Source organism: Alligator sinensis, unplaced genomic scaffold (assembly GCF_000455745.1).
Source record: "Alligator sinensis unplaced genomic scaffold, ASM45574v1 scaffold1425_1, whole genome shotgun sequence".
Taxonomy (NCBI): Eukaryota; Metazoa; Chordata; order Crocodylia; family Alligatoridae; genus Alligator; species Alligator sinensis.
The window spans coordinates 45,185-61,002 of NW_005843492.1; the positions used below are offsets into that span (position 1 = coordinate 45,185).

General features: G+C 36.8%; 1 protein-coding gene across 1 annotated transcript in view; it reads left to right on the forward strand.

The window, feature by feature from the left end:
* Positions 1-15,818, forward strand: part of LOC102368100 (type I inositol 1,4,5-trisphosphate 5-phosphatase-like) — a 95,335-nt gene that overhangs the window by 37,126 nt on the left and 42,391 nt on the right. Inside the window, exon 3 of the mRNA XM_006038830.2 lies at positions 3,917-4,001. Coding sequence (XP_006038892.2) covers positions 3,917-4,001 — 85 coding nt within the window. The remainder of the gene's footprint in view (positions 1-3,916; positions 4,002-15,818) is intronic.

Here is a 15,818-nt window from a genome sequence, read left to right on the forward strand (position 1 = left end):
TGGAAATACTTTGTAATTATGGTAGTGAAAGTGTTATTCCCACCTACTTGGTAATCTTTTTGGAGATATTTACATTCAAGTACTGTTTCTTTTTCAACAGTTTATGTTCTAATCCAGTCATTGCCGTCTCTGTATCACAACAGACATACAACTTAAAACTTAATGGATTTTAGTTTGAACTTTTATGTAAAACTGTAAGGAAAAAATAGTTATGTAGCTTTAATTTTTATTCACTTATCTGCTAGTCATACTTACCACAAGCTGTCCAAAAAACCTTTTACAGGAAAGATTAAAACCTGAATATATGTTGTGGCCTTTTTCATAATCTGATACCAACAGCAAATAAAAGCTGCATGAAATAGCACTGGACCCTCCCACTAAGAAACATTAAATTAATGCTGGTGACATGGGTCGGTTGCTTTCTTTTTATATGATTCAGATTTATCACTCCATTGGGTGATTCACTGCAGCCTTTTAAAGGATTATTTGATTCATGGCATGTTCAAAAGGAAATTGTGATAACAGTAAATACTCAAGTAAAATAAAGTAACTTTCAAAGCCCTCCTATCTTGCTTGAAAACAAACTTTTTTACTTTTGCTGAGGAAGTAGAGATATCTTGTAATTTCTTTATTGACATTTGATGAGATATGGAGATTGATGGTTTAAATGACAAGGGCAAGAGAAGTAGAACACTTTTTCAGAGATCTCTCGTTCCAGCTGTAACTCTGTTTCAATCTATGACCTCCCTCAAAACATCATTATATAATGACTTATCATGGACCCTATTTCATACTGGTGCCTGGAATGCAAGTGTTATTTCTTCCACTGACTGGTAGAAGAAGAACTATTTATATATTTTACTTTACTATCTCCTTGTCTGCCAACTTGGGAATGGATTCTGCAACCTTAATCAAGATCTGCTAAAACTAGTCTGATTGTTTTCACTGGGACAAGAGGCAGTTGTAAGGATTCCAGAATTGGGTCATTGAGTCACCAAATTGTTGAAATTGCCCTAAGATTTAGGTATCCCTTGAATAAGAAACAGTTCTAGAAACCAGGGAACCAGATCACCTATATTGTTGACTGATTTAATTTTTGAAAGTAAGTATTCTATTATTAAGCATTATAGGAATTTTTAACAATCACAAGTGAATATATTCTGTTGTCTGGGGAATTTGTAAAAATGTTTAGTTGCATGGAAATCTTATAAAAACCTGGCACACATCTATGTCTTGTGGAGTGACCACAAAATTCAGAGTCATGACTCTCAATTCCTTGTTTCACCTCTCAACTGCTATGTCATTTGGGGGATTAGAAAAGAGTTTACTTCTGTGCCTTTGTCTTCCCATCTGTGAAATAGGATTCTGCCTCTTGCACAACTAACCATGACATTGTGAAAATAAATGTCTCCATAATGCTTCAAATATGGAAGATAAAACTGTTTGTTGTCAGACAGAAATTTGTTGAAATATCAGACTGAGAATGAAAATTAAGAAAAATATCTTTGTAAGGTAGACCTTCAATGCTGATGTCATTTGAGTAACTTGAGGACCTCAATTAAGCTTAATTTAGCCTTTAAAACTGCACAGTAACAAAAAGTATGTGGACATCAAGAAGTTTTTAAAATTAACCATTTTCCAGCTTTAAGATTATTTTGATTTATATTCAAAACGATTCCCAATTAAATCAGGTAACGTGCAAGTGTATGGAACAACTGGATTTTAATTAATTGATTAGAAGCACAACTAATCTGCTGATTTGTTCATCATAACTGATTGATTTTTTTCAAGTTAATCTATATAAGAGGCAGTCTAAATGGCTACTTATGGCACACTGTTTGTTTGAAAAATTTATCTTTGCATAGTAAATCCAAGATATCATCTTCATAATACCAATTTATTTTAAGATGTCTTCTTTAAACCTTGATGTAATTCTAGTGATATCTTTCAGCTTTTGTCAGCAGTAAATGGCACTGAACAAAGTCAGAGCTGTGATATGAATTGGGGAAGTTGGCAATGCAAACAAATCTTTTCTTGTGTACAGATTGTATATCGGATTTTGCAATGGTAGCGTTAGCAAATTGTGGTAATGTAAATGGTTTAACTTTTAAGCTCTCATTTTCCTTGAAGTGCCATGAGGGGACTAATCAAACTAATGTTACAAACAGGTCAGTACTGACAGGCTTTTCTTGATGTTTGGTTGCAGTTGACAGTATATAGAATTTATTAATAGTAAGTACAATACTGTCAGCTGAATGGAGAATTTGGAGGGTTTATTACCAGGAAAGGATAGTTCTTTGCAGGAGACTGTTTCAAATAGCCACTGCCTTAGGTTCAGTGTACATGATTTTTTCATTGGAATAATATTGTTTATGTAATAGATTGCCATTAACTAAAAATGTAGTGGATTTTTTTAAGAGCAACATAGTATCTCACTGTAAACTTTGAGATGTGTTCTTATTTTATAGCTTTGAAATGTCCAGATAGGTGTAATATATTTGAACTTTTACAGCCATTTAAAACAAACGTCTTCTAGCTGGATATTATTGTTCCAGAGGCTACTTAGTATGGATTTCTATATAATTCTTTAACTATCCATGTGGGTCTTTAGCTTCAACTAAACTGTGATATTTGGCATCATGCTGCTCATATATGTATTTACTGTCAGAATATGTCTAATTTATCGTCTCAGACTTGTTATTTCTTTTTGTGTACTGTACACCTAATACGCTAGGCCTCCCCCCCTTAAATTGTAGCTGTAACATTTTGGTTTGTTACTTTATGGTCTCGTTGGTTAATAATAGGAAATTAATTAGTTGGTTCCTGTCTCAAGGTAATGAAGTGTTGATTCAGTGATTCTCATTTAATTATTTTATGTTGTTAATGTTGAAGGATTTGCCCAATACCAAGATCTCTAGAAGCATGTACAGTTGTTTAATAGCAGCACATAATTAATATTTGACCTAAGATTTTTTTTAAAAATGAAACTCTTTGAAAAAATAAACATCGCTCCTTCCCACCTAAACAAAGGCCAGAAAAGAGAGTTTGGTTTTATGTCACACCCTGAAAGTTAATGGAATTGGTGGGAGTAGATACCAGAGTAAAAGATCTTTCTACTTATAGGCATACAAACATTTTTAACATCTATTCCTCAACTGTTATGTCAGTACACAAGGAAAGAGATGATTTTTCAGGAAGCCGTAATCTAGCCATGGGGGACATTATAGATCAATATTATCACTGATAGTAATAAACAGCGTATAGTACTTCTAAACTAGTTTTTCATCCCTGAATCTCAGAGTGCTGAATAAATACAGGTAAACATTGCAATCCCTATGTTACAGAGAGTACACTTACAACAGAAACTTTAAGGCAGACATTCTAATATAGAAGTATCCACTAATTCTGTATGATTCAGTTTTTAGGTCCCAAACTTGAAACACCAAGATCTGATTTTCAGAGGTGCAGAATAGGCAGGTACCGTCATCTCAGAATGTGCTCCTTGTCCTTTGATCATCATTTTCCTCTTTTTCTGGACTGAACTGCAGTTTGCCCTTATCCAACTCCCCCATTTTAACTGGGCATTGAGAAACAAATATACCATAACATCTGGGTTTGTGTAAACAGAGACAGACCTACAAGTCATCTTAAGTACATAAACCAGCACATCCAATTCAGTTGTTCATATATAGTGAAGCTTTAATCCAGTAAAAATAACTGCTTCTTATATTACAAGAATAATATTGTTTGTGTTCAAATTCAAAACATAATTGTGAATACATGACTTGCATTAAAGTACTTTAACATTTTGCAGTTGCAGTCCCTGGAGAATTTTTTGTATAGTACAATAGGTGCTGTCTTATATAAATTTAAAGCTCAGTGACAGCAGTTAATGTGTTTTTGTATGCCTTTTCAGAATAATAGATCAGCGGTTTGAGAAAGTTTCGTATTTTGTCTTTGGAGATTTCAACTTTCGACTGGATTCCAAAGCTGTAGTAGAGGTAGGATTTTCTGTGTTCTTCAGTGCTGGGCACTTTTTAATGTCTTCACTTCTTGCATTGTTTCCTTTGGAGAGAAAATCATAAAGTGACTTAAAGCAAAGCATTTACTATTGATGTCAAACTTGCCAAGGAACATTTTTATCATGAACGCTTAACAGGTAACTGAAAATGACTAAGGAATTAGTCTGATTCAATAAAAAGTAGCCAGGCATACTAATAGTTTTCAGTTTATTTACCAAGAATGTAATTGTGTACCATGCTAACCAAATGCTTTAGAATGAATAGACTGGTTATGTATTCCTTGATTCTGAGAGAACCAGGTATTCTCTGTTCAGAAAGGCAGCAACAGTTCAGAAAACTGTTGTGCGGGCTTAGCATTTCTGTGGATTAAGAGAACTCAATTTCTCCCTCATTTGCCCGCCAGTCATTCATTCAGTTTAAGAAGTTCTAATATTCTAGATCTCAAATATGGTGTATTTATTATAATCCCTGTGGGCTAAGCCTTAACAGTTCCATCTTGCTCTTCTCCCCAGGGGCAAAATCCAAAATGTAGCTAAAATACTGGATCTCTGTAGGGCAGGGGTGGGGGAAACATGCTGTGAAGAGCACATACAGAGGGAGTTGCAGATTCCTGTCTGCTCCACAACATTGCTGTCTTATTGCTCTCTTCACTGGACAGCAGGGATTGCGGGTGGACGTGAAGGGGGGTCTCAGGTGTTTTTAAGAAAAGCCAGGGATTGCAAGAGTGAAAGGGAAGAGTCTGTCCCTTCAACTACTGTAGGATTCTTTGTACAAAGTACTTAACACTTGTAGTTCTTGCATGACTCCAGAATTTCATTTTAAGCTTTTGCCTGTTGTCACTTGCTATATCTCACAATGCTTTTTGTTTTATTAGAGATAAATGCATGTTTACGCATATAACAAGTGAGGAAATTTACATAGAACTAGAGATGTTTCCTAAACTTCTAAGACAGAACGCCCTAAAAATCACATGTGCTATAAATACATTCATGACTGGAATATATGCAAATATTTGTGGGGCTGGCATTTTAGTATGGGGAGATGAACAGAGGATCTGTATAAAAGCCAAACAGAATACGGTAAACCATTTTCATCATGAGTTGAGATTACCTTGAGTTTATTGCTAAAGCTCAGCTCCAAGTAACACAGGGTCAGAAATAATATCCAGGGTTGACAACCACTTTAATCTCATGGTTTTTCCTTTTTAATTCCCAGAGATATCATAGTGTCTTTTTGCTGTCCTTGAGGGCAAGCATGTGTCTTCTTTTAAACCAAAAGCTAATGCTGCTTTGTGGTTTACACAGCAAGAAATGTGTGCGTCCAAAGATGGGGTTCCCCTCTTTTAGCAGTGTGATGCATCCCTCATTCTACCTGGGATGTTCAGTCTCTGGTCTGCTGAAAAGTAATAGTGCTTCATGTGGCAACTGGTGTATATAGCTGATAACCCTCCATATGGAAGCATTTATGTGATGCAATCCTTTTTCTAATGGACAAAACTGAGGGATAATTTAAATGAAATGCAAAGCACTGATTTAGAATATTCAACTTTTTATTATGGTACAAGCCAAAGAAAACTCTATTAACCATTTACTACCCCCAAAACGTCAATGTTTAGATAATAATGAAGAAGTCAGTTACATAATCATCTTTCTTGGAATGTCGGTGTTTTGGTTTTTTTACTTCATTCAGATTGCAGGGATGTAGGTGAGAGTATGAGAACATCAGTCATTCATGCTTCAGCAGAAATATTTCCTTTCTCCTGAGAGATTCTGAGCACCCTAAGCTACCAGTGCCTTAAGTACTCTTCAGGATTGAACCAGTAGAAAATGGTTTCCCATTTTGCTAATTTTCATTAAGATGTTAGTTGAGGCTTCTATTACATTAGAAATCTTGTCAACAACTTTAAAATATTCCATAAGCGTACATGTATTATATATGCTCATACTGTATTGTATGGTACACAGTAGGTGCAAGTTATGATAACTTATCCAAATGTAAAAGCTACATGAATGCTAAGTAAGCAATATATGAAGGGTAATGGTCAAAGAACTAAAAATGAGTCTGTAAATTTAGTCAGGCCTCTGATAACATCATAAACCCTAACACTGAAGCGGTAGCCAAAATGATGGTTTTAGCTCTCATTTTGGGTCACTTTAGTAATTAAATCATATTCATGTTTGGTTATTCCATTAATTATTGTTGACAAGTAAAGCATATTTTTTCAGTTCAAAATATTTCTTGGTTTTAAAGTGATTCTCTCCTAACAAAACAAATGATATTACCCATAAAGGACATGAATCACACAGCAGATTCAGTAATAGGAAATGCTAATAAAAAACATACTTAGTACTTGTGTAGCACGTCTCATCTTCAAAGTGCTTTTGACATTAATTAACATTTGTTACCTATCCAAACCTAAGGGTATAGAGAAGATTCAGTTCAACCATGAATCAAACTTATTTGCACATCTTTTCCTAGAATAGCTAATATAGAAAAATTGCAATTCTCTTCTCTTCCATTCTTTATTTGACAATAAGCATATGACATTACTCTAAGCTTTGTTATTATGTAATAAAAGGCCCTATTGCAATAACACATGCATACAGTTCAAGTTGCAAGTGTAACCATACATTTGTAGCAGTCTTTTGCATTTAGTACAAGTATTGCTATATCTGTGGCATCCTGAACATGTAAAACATGGCTGTGGCATGCATGCGCAATTTACTTCATAGATAGGATAGTACTGGGAAGATTCCGCCGACTTCCAAGATTCCATAGTAGTAGCGTGTGGATTATGAATTAAACATGGCAAGTGCATAACACTCTCTTTTGGTACAGGTGTGGTGATAGGTGTAGATTCTTAGGGGACTGAGCAGAATCTGAAGCCTAATTTTAAATGATTCAGTTGCAAATAATTTCTAATAAAATGAAATAGCACCTTAATTATTTGAGTTTATGTAGCACTTTTCATCCAGAAGAACCCTAAAACACTTTACAAACTGATTTATACTTGTTGCAGCTCAAGCCCTCGCTATCATAGCAATCACTGTAGTCAGTGGAAAGTGAAATGATTTGGCCAAGGTCATACACCAAGTCAGTGACACAATGGGGAACAGAACTGATTAAGCTTGAGTGGCCATCCACCACTTTTTGTAAAACCAGTCGAGGGTAGTGCCAGATTTAACAGAATGCAGTGCATTTTATGGGACAGTTTAAATTTGCAAATGTAAAGTGAGTAGGATATATGTTTGAATTTGAGCCTTCCAAAAGATCATCTGGTGCCCTTTTTGCATATGCACATGCAAATCTCTAATATTAGGTATTCATTTCACTGTTTGGTTGTCTATTAAATGCCAGTATTCAAAGGGTCAGTCCTCCAAACTATTATATTTGTATCTGTTACTAAATTTCTCTCTCCTTTTCCTACATACCTTTTCCCCTCTGTCATAAAAGCGCAGATTGCCAAGTATTTAATTACTGTAAAACGCTATAAGCAACAGGTAACCATTCACAGAATTATAGGATAAGCATATCTTATAGCAGCATAATGTAATATATTTCTAAAGACTTAGTCAATATATCTATTGAAAGAGGAAATAAGAAAGCTGTTTCCATACACCCAAGTGCAGTGTGCTACATAACATGCCAAAATGTTTTCCTTATTAATTTATAATTAATAGGCAATAAATCATTAGTGTATAATTTATTAAAGATGTTATAGGAACCTAAATCTAAAGTAGTATTGATTTCTTTGCTAGGAAATTCTGCTTTACTGTTGTTGGAGCAATCCAGGGAGGATCAATAAAACAGGCATAGGCTTCTAGTGATTCCAAGATCCATATGTGCATGAACAAGTATGTTGTCCAGAGGGATAAACTGGCAGACAAGAAATAGGATGTCAGCAGCATACCAAGCATAGCAAATATTGAAGAAATAGAATTGTTCTACAATGGACTTGAATTATAGTTTGAGTCTAATCTATAGCTTGGCACAACGGTGTACAGTAAAGTTTAGAAAAATAGCTACTGCTCAGACATATTAGCCTCTTCTAAGCATTTTAAAATCTCTTTTGAAAATGGCTAATTGCAGGTTTCCATATTGTATTAAATCCAATTTTCTTTGGCCTAAGTATGACCGAAAAGAAAATGAATCTTTTCTCTAAAGAGTCTTCCTGATGGTTCTGCTTGTGCCAACTCTCAAAATGTAGCATAGCTACTCACAGGCACAAGGAATTATAAGATGTAAGGTACCCGTTCCTGTATACTAAGTACCCATCAGCACTGGCACAGAAAGCGAGAAAGCAGTCTCCATGGGAATGGTCTCATCTTGGGACATGCACGGTGCCAGTTCTAAGTAACAGTCCTATGCTTAGGGCTCATAGCAAAGAGAAAATGCCATGGGGACCATTACTTTAATAAAAATTATGTTAATCTTATAAACAGACGTATGAGGTAAGTTATTTACATCAATACAAGAGAGAAGGTAACCAGTTTGTAGGCCCAAGCAGAATAAGTAAAAAAATATAAGGCCTCCTTGGAAATGAGGCAAATTTACTTTGTACAGCTTTTATACTTTGGATTATGCTGGAGCTTGAGTTACAGATCTCCTTAACTAGAATTTGATATGTATATGCTACCAGATGTTAGTTATTGTGGCGCTGTGTTGCTGTTTAATAAGCCACCAAGTTTGTCATGTAGCTAAAACACTGGTATGTCACCAGTCTTCCTTACTATATTAATGTATTAAAGAATAAACATCACCTTATTGCTTTGTTACCCTGCACACCGAAACAATTGCTGGAGCCACAAGACTACTGTTAATTGGTATCTACTTTGTCACAGTTTAGATAGTGTAGATGTAGGTTTTAGCTCATTCTTTTAATCATAGCTCTTCCAGCTATGTTTACTTTAGAGGGGCATAGTGACTTTCCTTGTTTATGTCAGTTTGGGGCTTAAATTACTATTGTGGTTTTAAAAATCCCTGTAAAGCTTAGAGTGAAAGGTATGACATAAATGTCATGAGAGAAGGACAAAGAGAACATCCTAGTATCCTAATATATTTGAAATTTCTGGCTTACAAACATCTATTTTTGTTTTGTTTTTCATCCTTTGACCTATAGACAATATCTTGTTATTCATAATGATATATTACCATATTTATTTGAATATAAGATGATCCCTCTCCCCAGTAATTAGAATCTATATATGGAAAATGTATAGATGTGTTATAATTTTCCAGCTATAGAAGCTAATTATTGAAAGTTTGCCTTGAATTTGTCCCCCTCCCACTGCTACATCAGGAAAAATAAATCTGGGGGAGGCTGAGATTGCCCATTTGCCTTCTGCCCCCCAACTTCTTCCTCCTGCAGCCCCATCTTCTTCTCCCCTAGTGGCAGACCCTGCTCTCCCTAAGCACATGGAAGCGAGGGGCAAATTTGAGAACAATGACTTTGAAATAAACATCCTTGTAGTAATATGCACATAAGCAAATTATTATAGGTACCTATACACTTAGTTCATCCAGAATTGATACAATTTACCTGTTTTGAAACTGCTACAAGTTTTAGCACAGGTACTCCATAACCACAGTGTTAAGCAGCACTTTTATACATACTCGTGTATAGTATAAACCAGGGACGGGCAATTATTTTGGGTGAAGGGCTGCTTACTGAGTTTTCGCAAGCCATTGAGGACCACATGACAGGCAGCCAGGGGCAGATAAATATTAATTTTCTAAATTTTTTTAGGGGCCCTGCGGGCTGGATACAATGACCTGGCGGGCCACGTCTGGCCCACGGGCCACATTTTGCCCACCTCTGGTATAAACTGTGTGTGATATTAATCCAAAGCCAAAAGGTTTGTGATTTACCATATAGTTCATTCAGCTAGGCCTCAGCAGAGATGACAGTGTTTCAAGCCATAGAGACCCCAAAAGTCAGCACTGACTGCCCAGTGTGTGTGTGTACTCCAGATACCCTAAACAAAGGATCCATGTATTAATTTGACCCCTACTCATGACAGGAACCATTTACCCATATGGGCCATGGGTTTTATAGTTATGTTCAGTATTGGCTATGTTTAATCACCTACATAGATGGTTTCCATTACTGAGCACATGCTGCTTTTGGCAGCAGTTTAATGATAGTGCAGTTAATGAGGTTTGCTTGTATGCAAATGTAAGATGAGGGGCTTTTTTTTTCCATTCTGATTGACCGGAAAAAACCTCCTCATCTATTAGAGTAAATATAGTATATACTATACCGTCTTATTCATGTTTGAATTTGTAGTGGATAGATTGATAATACTAACATAATAAAAGCTTCCACTCATGTCTAAGCTAGTGTACCATAACCCTTACTTGTACCCCTCTGTCTAATGGGGCTTTCAGGAATCACTAGTGAAGACAGTTGCAGGCCACCAATTTCAGTTTATTTGTACAATACAGCAAATGCGGATCACCTTTATAACAGCATGCATCTTACAACCAGTATTTTGAAATAATTATTTTTATTCAAATACTTCACTGTGAAAGGTTCATTGGCACAATGGTCTCATTTACTGTGGCCTCTGATTCATCTTCCTTTTTTCTTCTAAAAGTTCCCAACAAAGTTAAAAAGTCAGAAACTTAAAATGTGTATTGATCATTATAACTGATAACTATAATAGATGTAAGATCAACTCATTTCTATTAACAAATATTTAAATTTAATTAATATTTAATTTAAATTTATTTAAGTTTTCTTCACCTGTAAAATGTAATGATTTTTTCTTACATTCAATTCTACTTTGCTTTACATTTGTTGTATTTTAAAGCTACTTTTTAACGCTTTTTGTTGGTTCTGCTTTGTTGTGCTTGCAGTATTTCCTTCAATTACTTTACCTTTTCATACCCCGACTACCAAATGTGTTTTGGCACTTTTATCACCAACATGTAATCATATAACTCTATTTATTGTATAGTGTCAGCACTAGCTTCCAAGTTCATTTTAATATCTATCTGCCTAAGTTATTTACATCTAATGTCATTATGCAATTTTTTATGCTGGTTTTATGCAGACGGTGTTCTTTTCCTAATTTTTTCTGATGTTTTCTGTTACTGTACTAAAGAAAGGTGACAATACCTGTAGACATATAATCTCTATACTTACCAAAAATAGCATTATGCTTTTATTGTAGTGTGTTATTACAAATGAAATAGGAATTCTTTCTCTTTCACTGCAAGAATATGGAAAATTGTCTAGTAGAAATTAACTGATACCAGTTGTAACACTGAAAAATCTGCTGCAAAGGTGGGGATCCTGTACCCTGAAGTTGGAGAATGCTAAAAAGTTAGAAACAATTAGCAAGGTCCATACCAAAGTCCCATTCTTTCAAAAATTTACAAGTCTCTTGAACATTTTTTGGAACATATCTTGTACTTAAACTCAAGTGTGTGTATTTGCAGGAATTAAAGGGGAACTGGGTGACCACTGAGTCAGTAATAAATTAAAAGGAGTGTAGTAAAATCTTTAAAACATGACATTTTGGGGCTAAGCAATGAACAAAAGTTTGCTTGGGAAGCGAATGAGGAATTGGATCACAAAGGGTAAAGAAGTCTAAGCTCTTTAATTTCTCATATGAAACAAAAAGTTAGGATGAGTGAATGGAATGGAACCTGTCATTAGAGGCATAAAGTGAATTTTCTGTCAGTCATTGAGAGCAAGCAGCTTATCACTTCCTCCTTTCTGCCTGTTGTAGACCACACAGAGTTTGACTTTGTGATGGATCAAATGTCTTTTAATCTCAGAATTTAGCATTCTTCTGTACATATTTTATTAATCAAAACATCTAACCGGTGTCTGATGTTTTCCTTCAATTTTAAAAGTACATCTCTACAGTAAATGTGGGAGTAGAATTGGTCCCATAAATCTTTTCTTGCCCCCTAATTCACATGGATATATGGCAGTGTTAGTAGAAGGGTCATGACCCCTGTCTGTAAATTTGTAAGGCTGCCTACACATTGGTGTCCAGTCCTAGCTGTCATTTTGTGCTTTTAACATGCAGAGATGGCCTTTCCCCTTCGTTTGTTAGAGCAGATGTTCTTGATTGATTTGCCTGGCATGAGGGAGAGTTTTGGCCTCCAGGGGGTTAGCTTTTTATCCTATAGTTCTTCAAGCATTGAAGCAGGAAACAAGACGCTTTCCGTAAAGTGGGTACTGGGCAGTGCTTTTCTCTAAGGAATTGCTAATCGGACTTTTTGCATGATCCTCCACCATAGTATCTCTCCTCAGGTTAACTCCAGTCCTGCAGATGGAGACAGTGCATTCCTTTGGGATAGCATCAAATTGATAGGTTATTTTGCTTCCAGAACAGCCTTACCGTGGTCCCCTTTCTTAAAATGCCCCATAAATTACTCAGGCCATGAGACTGGACCACTTTTGTTGTACCTACCAATGGCTGTAACATATCCAGCCAGGAGGTGCATCACCTCGTTCTTTCTGGCAAACAGCCAGTAAACTCAGTATCCAATTGCATTGTTTCCCTTGGTCCTGTTTCCCCTACTTCACCTGATTTTGACGGTATATAGAAGACCCTTTTTATCTATTTAGCTTGTAGTGCACTGTTAATGCTATAAATACAGGATATTTTTAATAGATAATACAATCTGGGTACAATGTGGTTTTCCCATTTTGAATTAAGAAATTGATTGTTTCAGATAATAATATTTAATCACCTTAAAGGGTCTACTAATGATATAGTAAATTTAGAAGATGAAGCAGTATAGACAGCTGATTTACTGCTAATACTCGAAATGTTCTAAAACTACACAAACTTATTTTTCATACCATAAAATCATAGAAATAGAGTTGGAAGGGACTTCACTTCGTCCAACCCCATGCTGAAGGCAGGGTTATTTCTGACAAAACCATCCCAGGGAAGTGTCTATCTAACATGCTCTTGAAAACTTTCAAGGATGCTGATTTTACAGGTTAAGCTTGCTCCACCCTTATTGTGAGAAAGTTCTTTCTAATATCCAACCTGAATTTCCCTTGCTGCTAAAAGCGTTTTTCTTTGTCATGTCTCCTGCATCCCTGAAATAGTCTGTCTCTGTCTTCCATTCTTCCAGGCTAGGGACAGACATTACACATAAACCGATTTAAGTGATCAAAAACTGGTTTAAAGCTGTAACAGAACACATGTTCAGTGCATATAAATCAGTTTGAAAATGGCTGAAACTGGTTTGATATAAACCCAGTTGAATGTAGTATCAGACTTAACTGATTTAGGTCAAACCGTTTTATGCAATATCTGTCCTGATCCCTTATTAGTTTAAGACTAACTGGACACCCCCAGCAAGCCAGCATGCTCTCTGGCTGGGTGGGGCTCTCTGCTGCACAGCAGAGTTGGCCCCTCTCCTCTGCTCCCTGGCTGCAGCTCTGGCACAGACTGCAGGCTGCTTCCCTCCTCCCCCTCAGCACTCCCTGTTAATCAGGAATTTGGTGTCTGCGTATTAGCTTGCAGACCACGTGCTGGCTACAGTCCTGCTGAGTCAACAGGTAGCTGGCAATGTCCCTCTGTTGTTTTCTTAATGGGGTGATAAACACTGAGTTAGGGGTAATAAACACTGTGTTATCAATTCCCTGCTGGGCTAATCAGAGCATCCTGCTAGGGTCTGGCCATGCCCCACCCGCTGCTCAGTGCTGTGGAAAGGACAGGAGGGCTGCTCTAGTACCCCCCATCTTCTAGCCTGAGCACATGCCTGCATTTCTGGGATGTTTGTGCGGTTACTATCTGGTTCAACCTAGCCAGGTTAGACTAACCTGCAAAGATTGAATTAATTCAGGCTCAGGCTTTTTGATGTCTGTCCCTAGTGCTGGTGTTTGAAAGCTATTATCAAATCCACAGTAGGTCTCTCCTCTCCTCTCCTCTCCAGAGTAAATAATCCTAGTTCTTTCAGCCTTTTCTTATATGTCACATTCCCCAAATGTGTGGTTATTTTGTCAGTCTCTGCTGGATTCTTTAATTTTGCCACATCTTTCTTGAAGTGTGGGGCCCAAAACTGGACACAGTATTCCAGGTGCAACCTCACCGGTGCCAAATAGAGCAGAAGAATCACTACCATTGATTTGCAAGGAACACTCTTATTAATACCACCCAGTATGCTGTTGGCCTTTTTTGCAACAAGCTCATATTTAGCATATGATCCAGTGTAACCTCCCAAGTCATTATCTGCAGTACTGCAGTCTTTCTCCAGTCTGTATTTGTGCATTCAATTATTCCATCACAAGTGCAGGATTTTATATTGTTGTTATTAAATGGCAATCAATTGATTTTTGAACCATTTCTCCAGGTTTATCAAGGTCATTGTAAATCCTTATCCTAGCCTCCCAAGTATCTGGAACTGTCCCCAACTTGGTGTCATCTGCAAATTTGTAAGCATGCACTTAGTCCCACACTCTAAATCCTTAATGAAGGTATTAAACAAAATCAGACCTGGGTCAGACCCCAGAGATTTCCACTGGATATTTCCTCCCACCTAGACATTGAACCATTAATGATTAATCATTGAGCACAATGATCCAATTAGTTAGGTATACACCTTACAGTACTTTCATCTTGTCTGTATTTCCTTAACTTATTAATGAGAATTTCATGGGAAATAGTGTCAAAAGTCTTGATAAAGTCAAGGTATATCACATCCACTTCTCTCCCCCACTTCAAAAAGTCTGTCACCTTGTCATAGGAGGAAATCTAGTCAGTCAGGCATAACCTACTCTTGATACATCCACACTAGCTTTTCCTAGTCAACATAATATTTCAGGATTCTATATCATTTAGAAGAGAGAGAACCTTTCTCAGATTCTATTTTATATGCAGTTAGAAAATGGATGAGTTTGCTGCCTCTTCAGCTTCGCAGGAGCAGGGATATTAGGCCTCCAGTAGAACTCATAACTGTCATTCTTTCATAGCCCCAAAATGAAAAAGAGAAAATTCAGGTCCCAGTAGAACCACACTTCAGATGTGGGGTCACTGTTCACAGCTGGGTTTAGGGGTCTTTATTTAATCAGGTTGCTGACCAAATATGTTGGCAAAATCGGCAAGATCTGGTATTGTGTGGTCTCACTAGTTTCAAGACCCCTAGATTGTCTGAAAAAGGTTTATTGAATTGCTCAGAGGTTTCTTTCCTTCTACACCTACCCAAGGACAGTCTTGTTTTTTGGCCTTTAGTGGGCCTTTCTACATTTAGACCAGCTTAAATGTACTGCACAGTAAGTGGGAATAGGCTGGCATCTACATGTGCAGACATTAAAGTGCATTAACGCAGTGTGTGGAGTGATTTGGGACTAAAGTTAGTCCCAAGTCAGTCCACACACAGTGTTATTGCACAGTAAGGCATCTGCATATAATTTGGCACCTCAACGGTGCCAAATTGGGTGACCTGCATAATTCAGGTATCACTTTTACACTCAAGTTGGCATAAGTCGCCACATTTACTGCGCTGTACAGACGTGCACGTGTATACATACACCCATATGTGGTGTAAAGATGTGCCCACTGTGCCAAAAGATGTGCCAAAAGATGTGCCCACTGTGTGGTCGATTCACCTTCTCTCCTTAAAGCAGATTTCTATTGCCTACTCGCTCATGATGCTCTATTTGTGGTTCAAAATTTGTGCTCTATAAACTTGTGTACAACCTTCACTGCAAAGGCTGTTTCTTATTCCGTATTGTGCACACCTTGAAGACACACTGAAAATAGATCTGACTGCAAGGAAAGAAAAGAGAAATCAACCTAGTTTAGCCCTTTTCAGGCACAC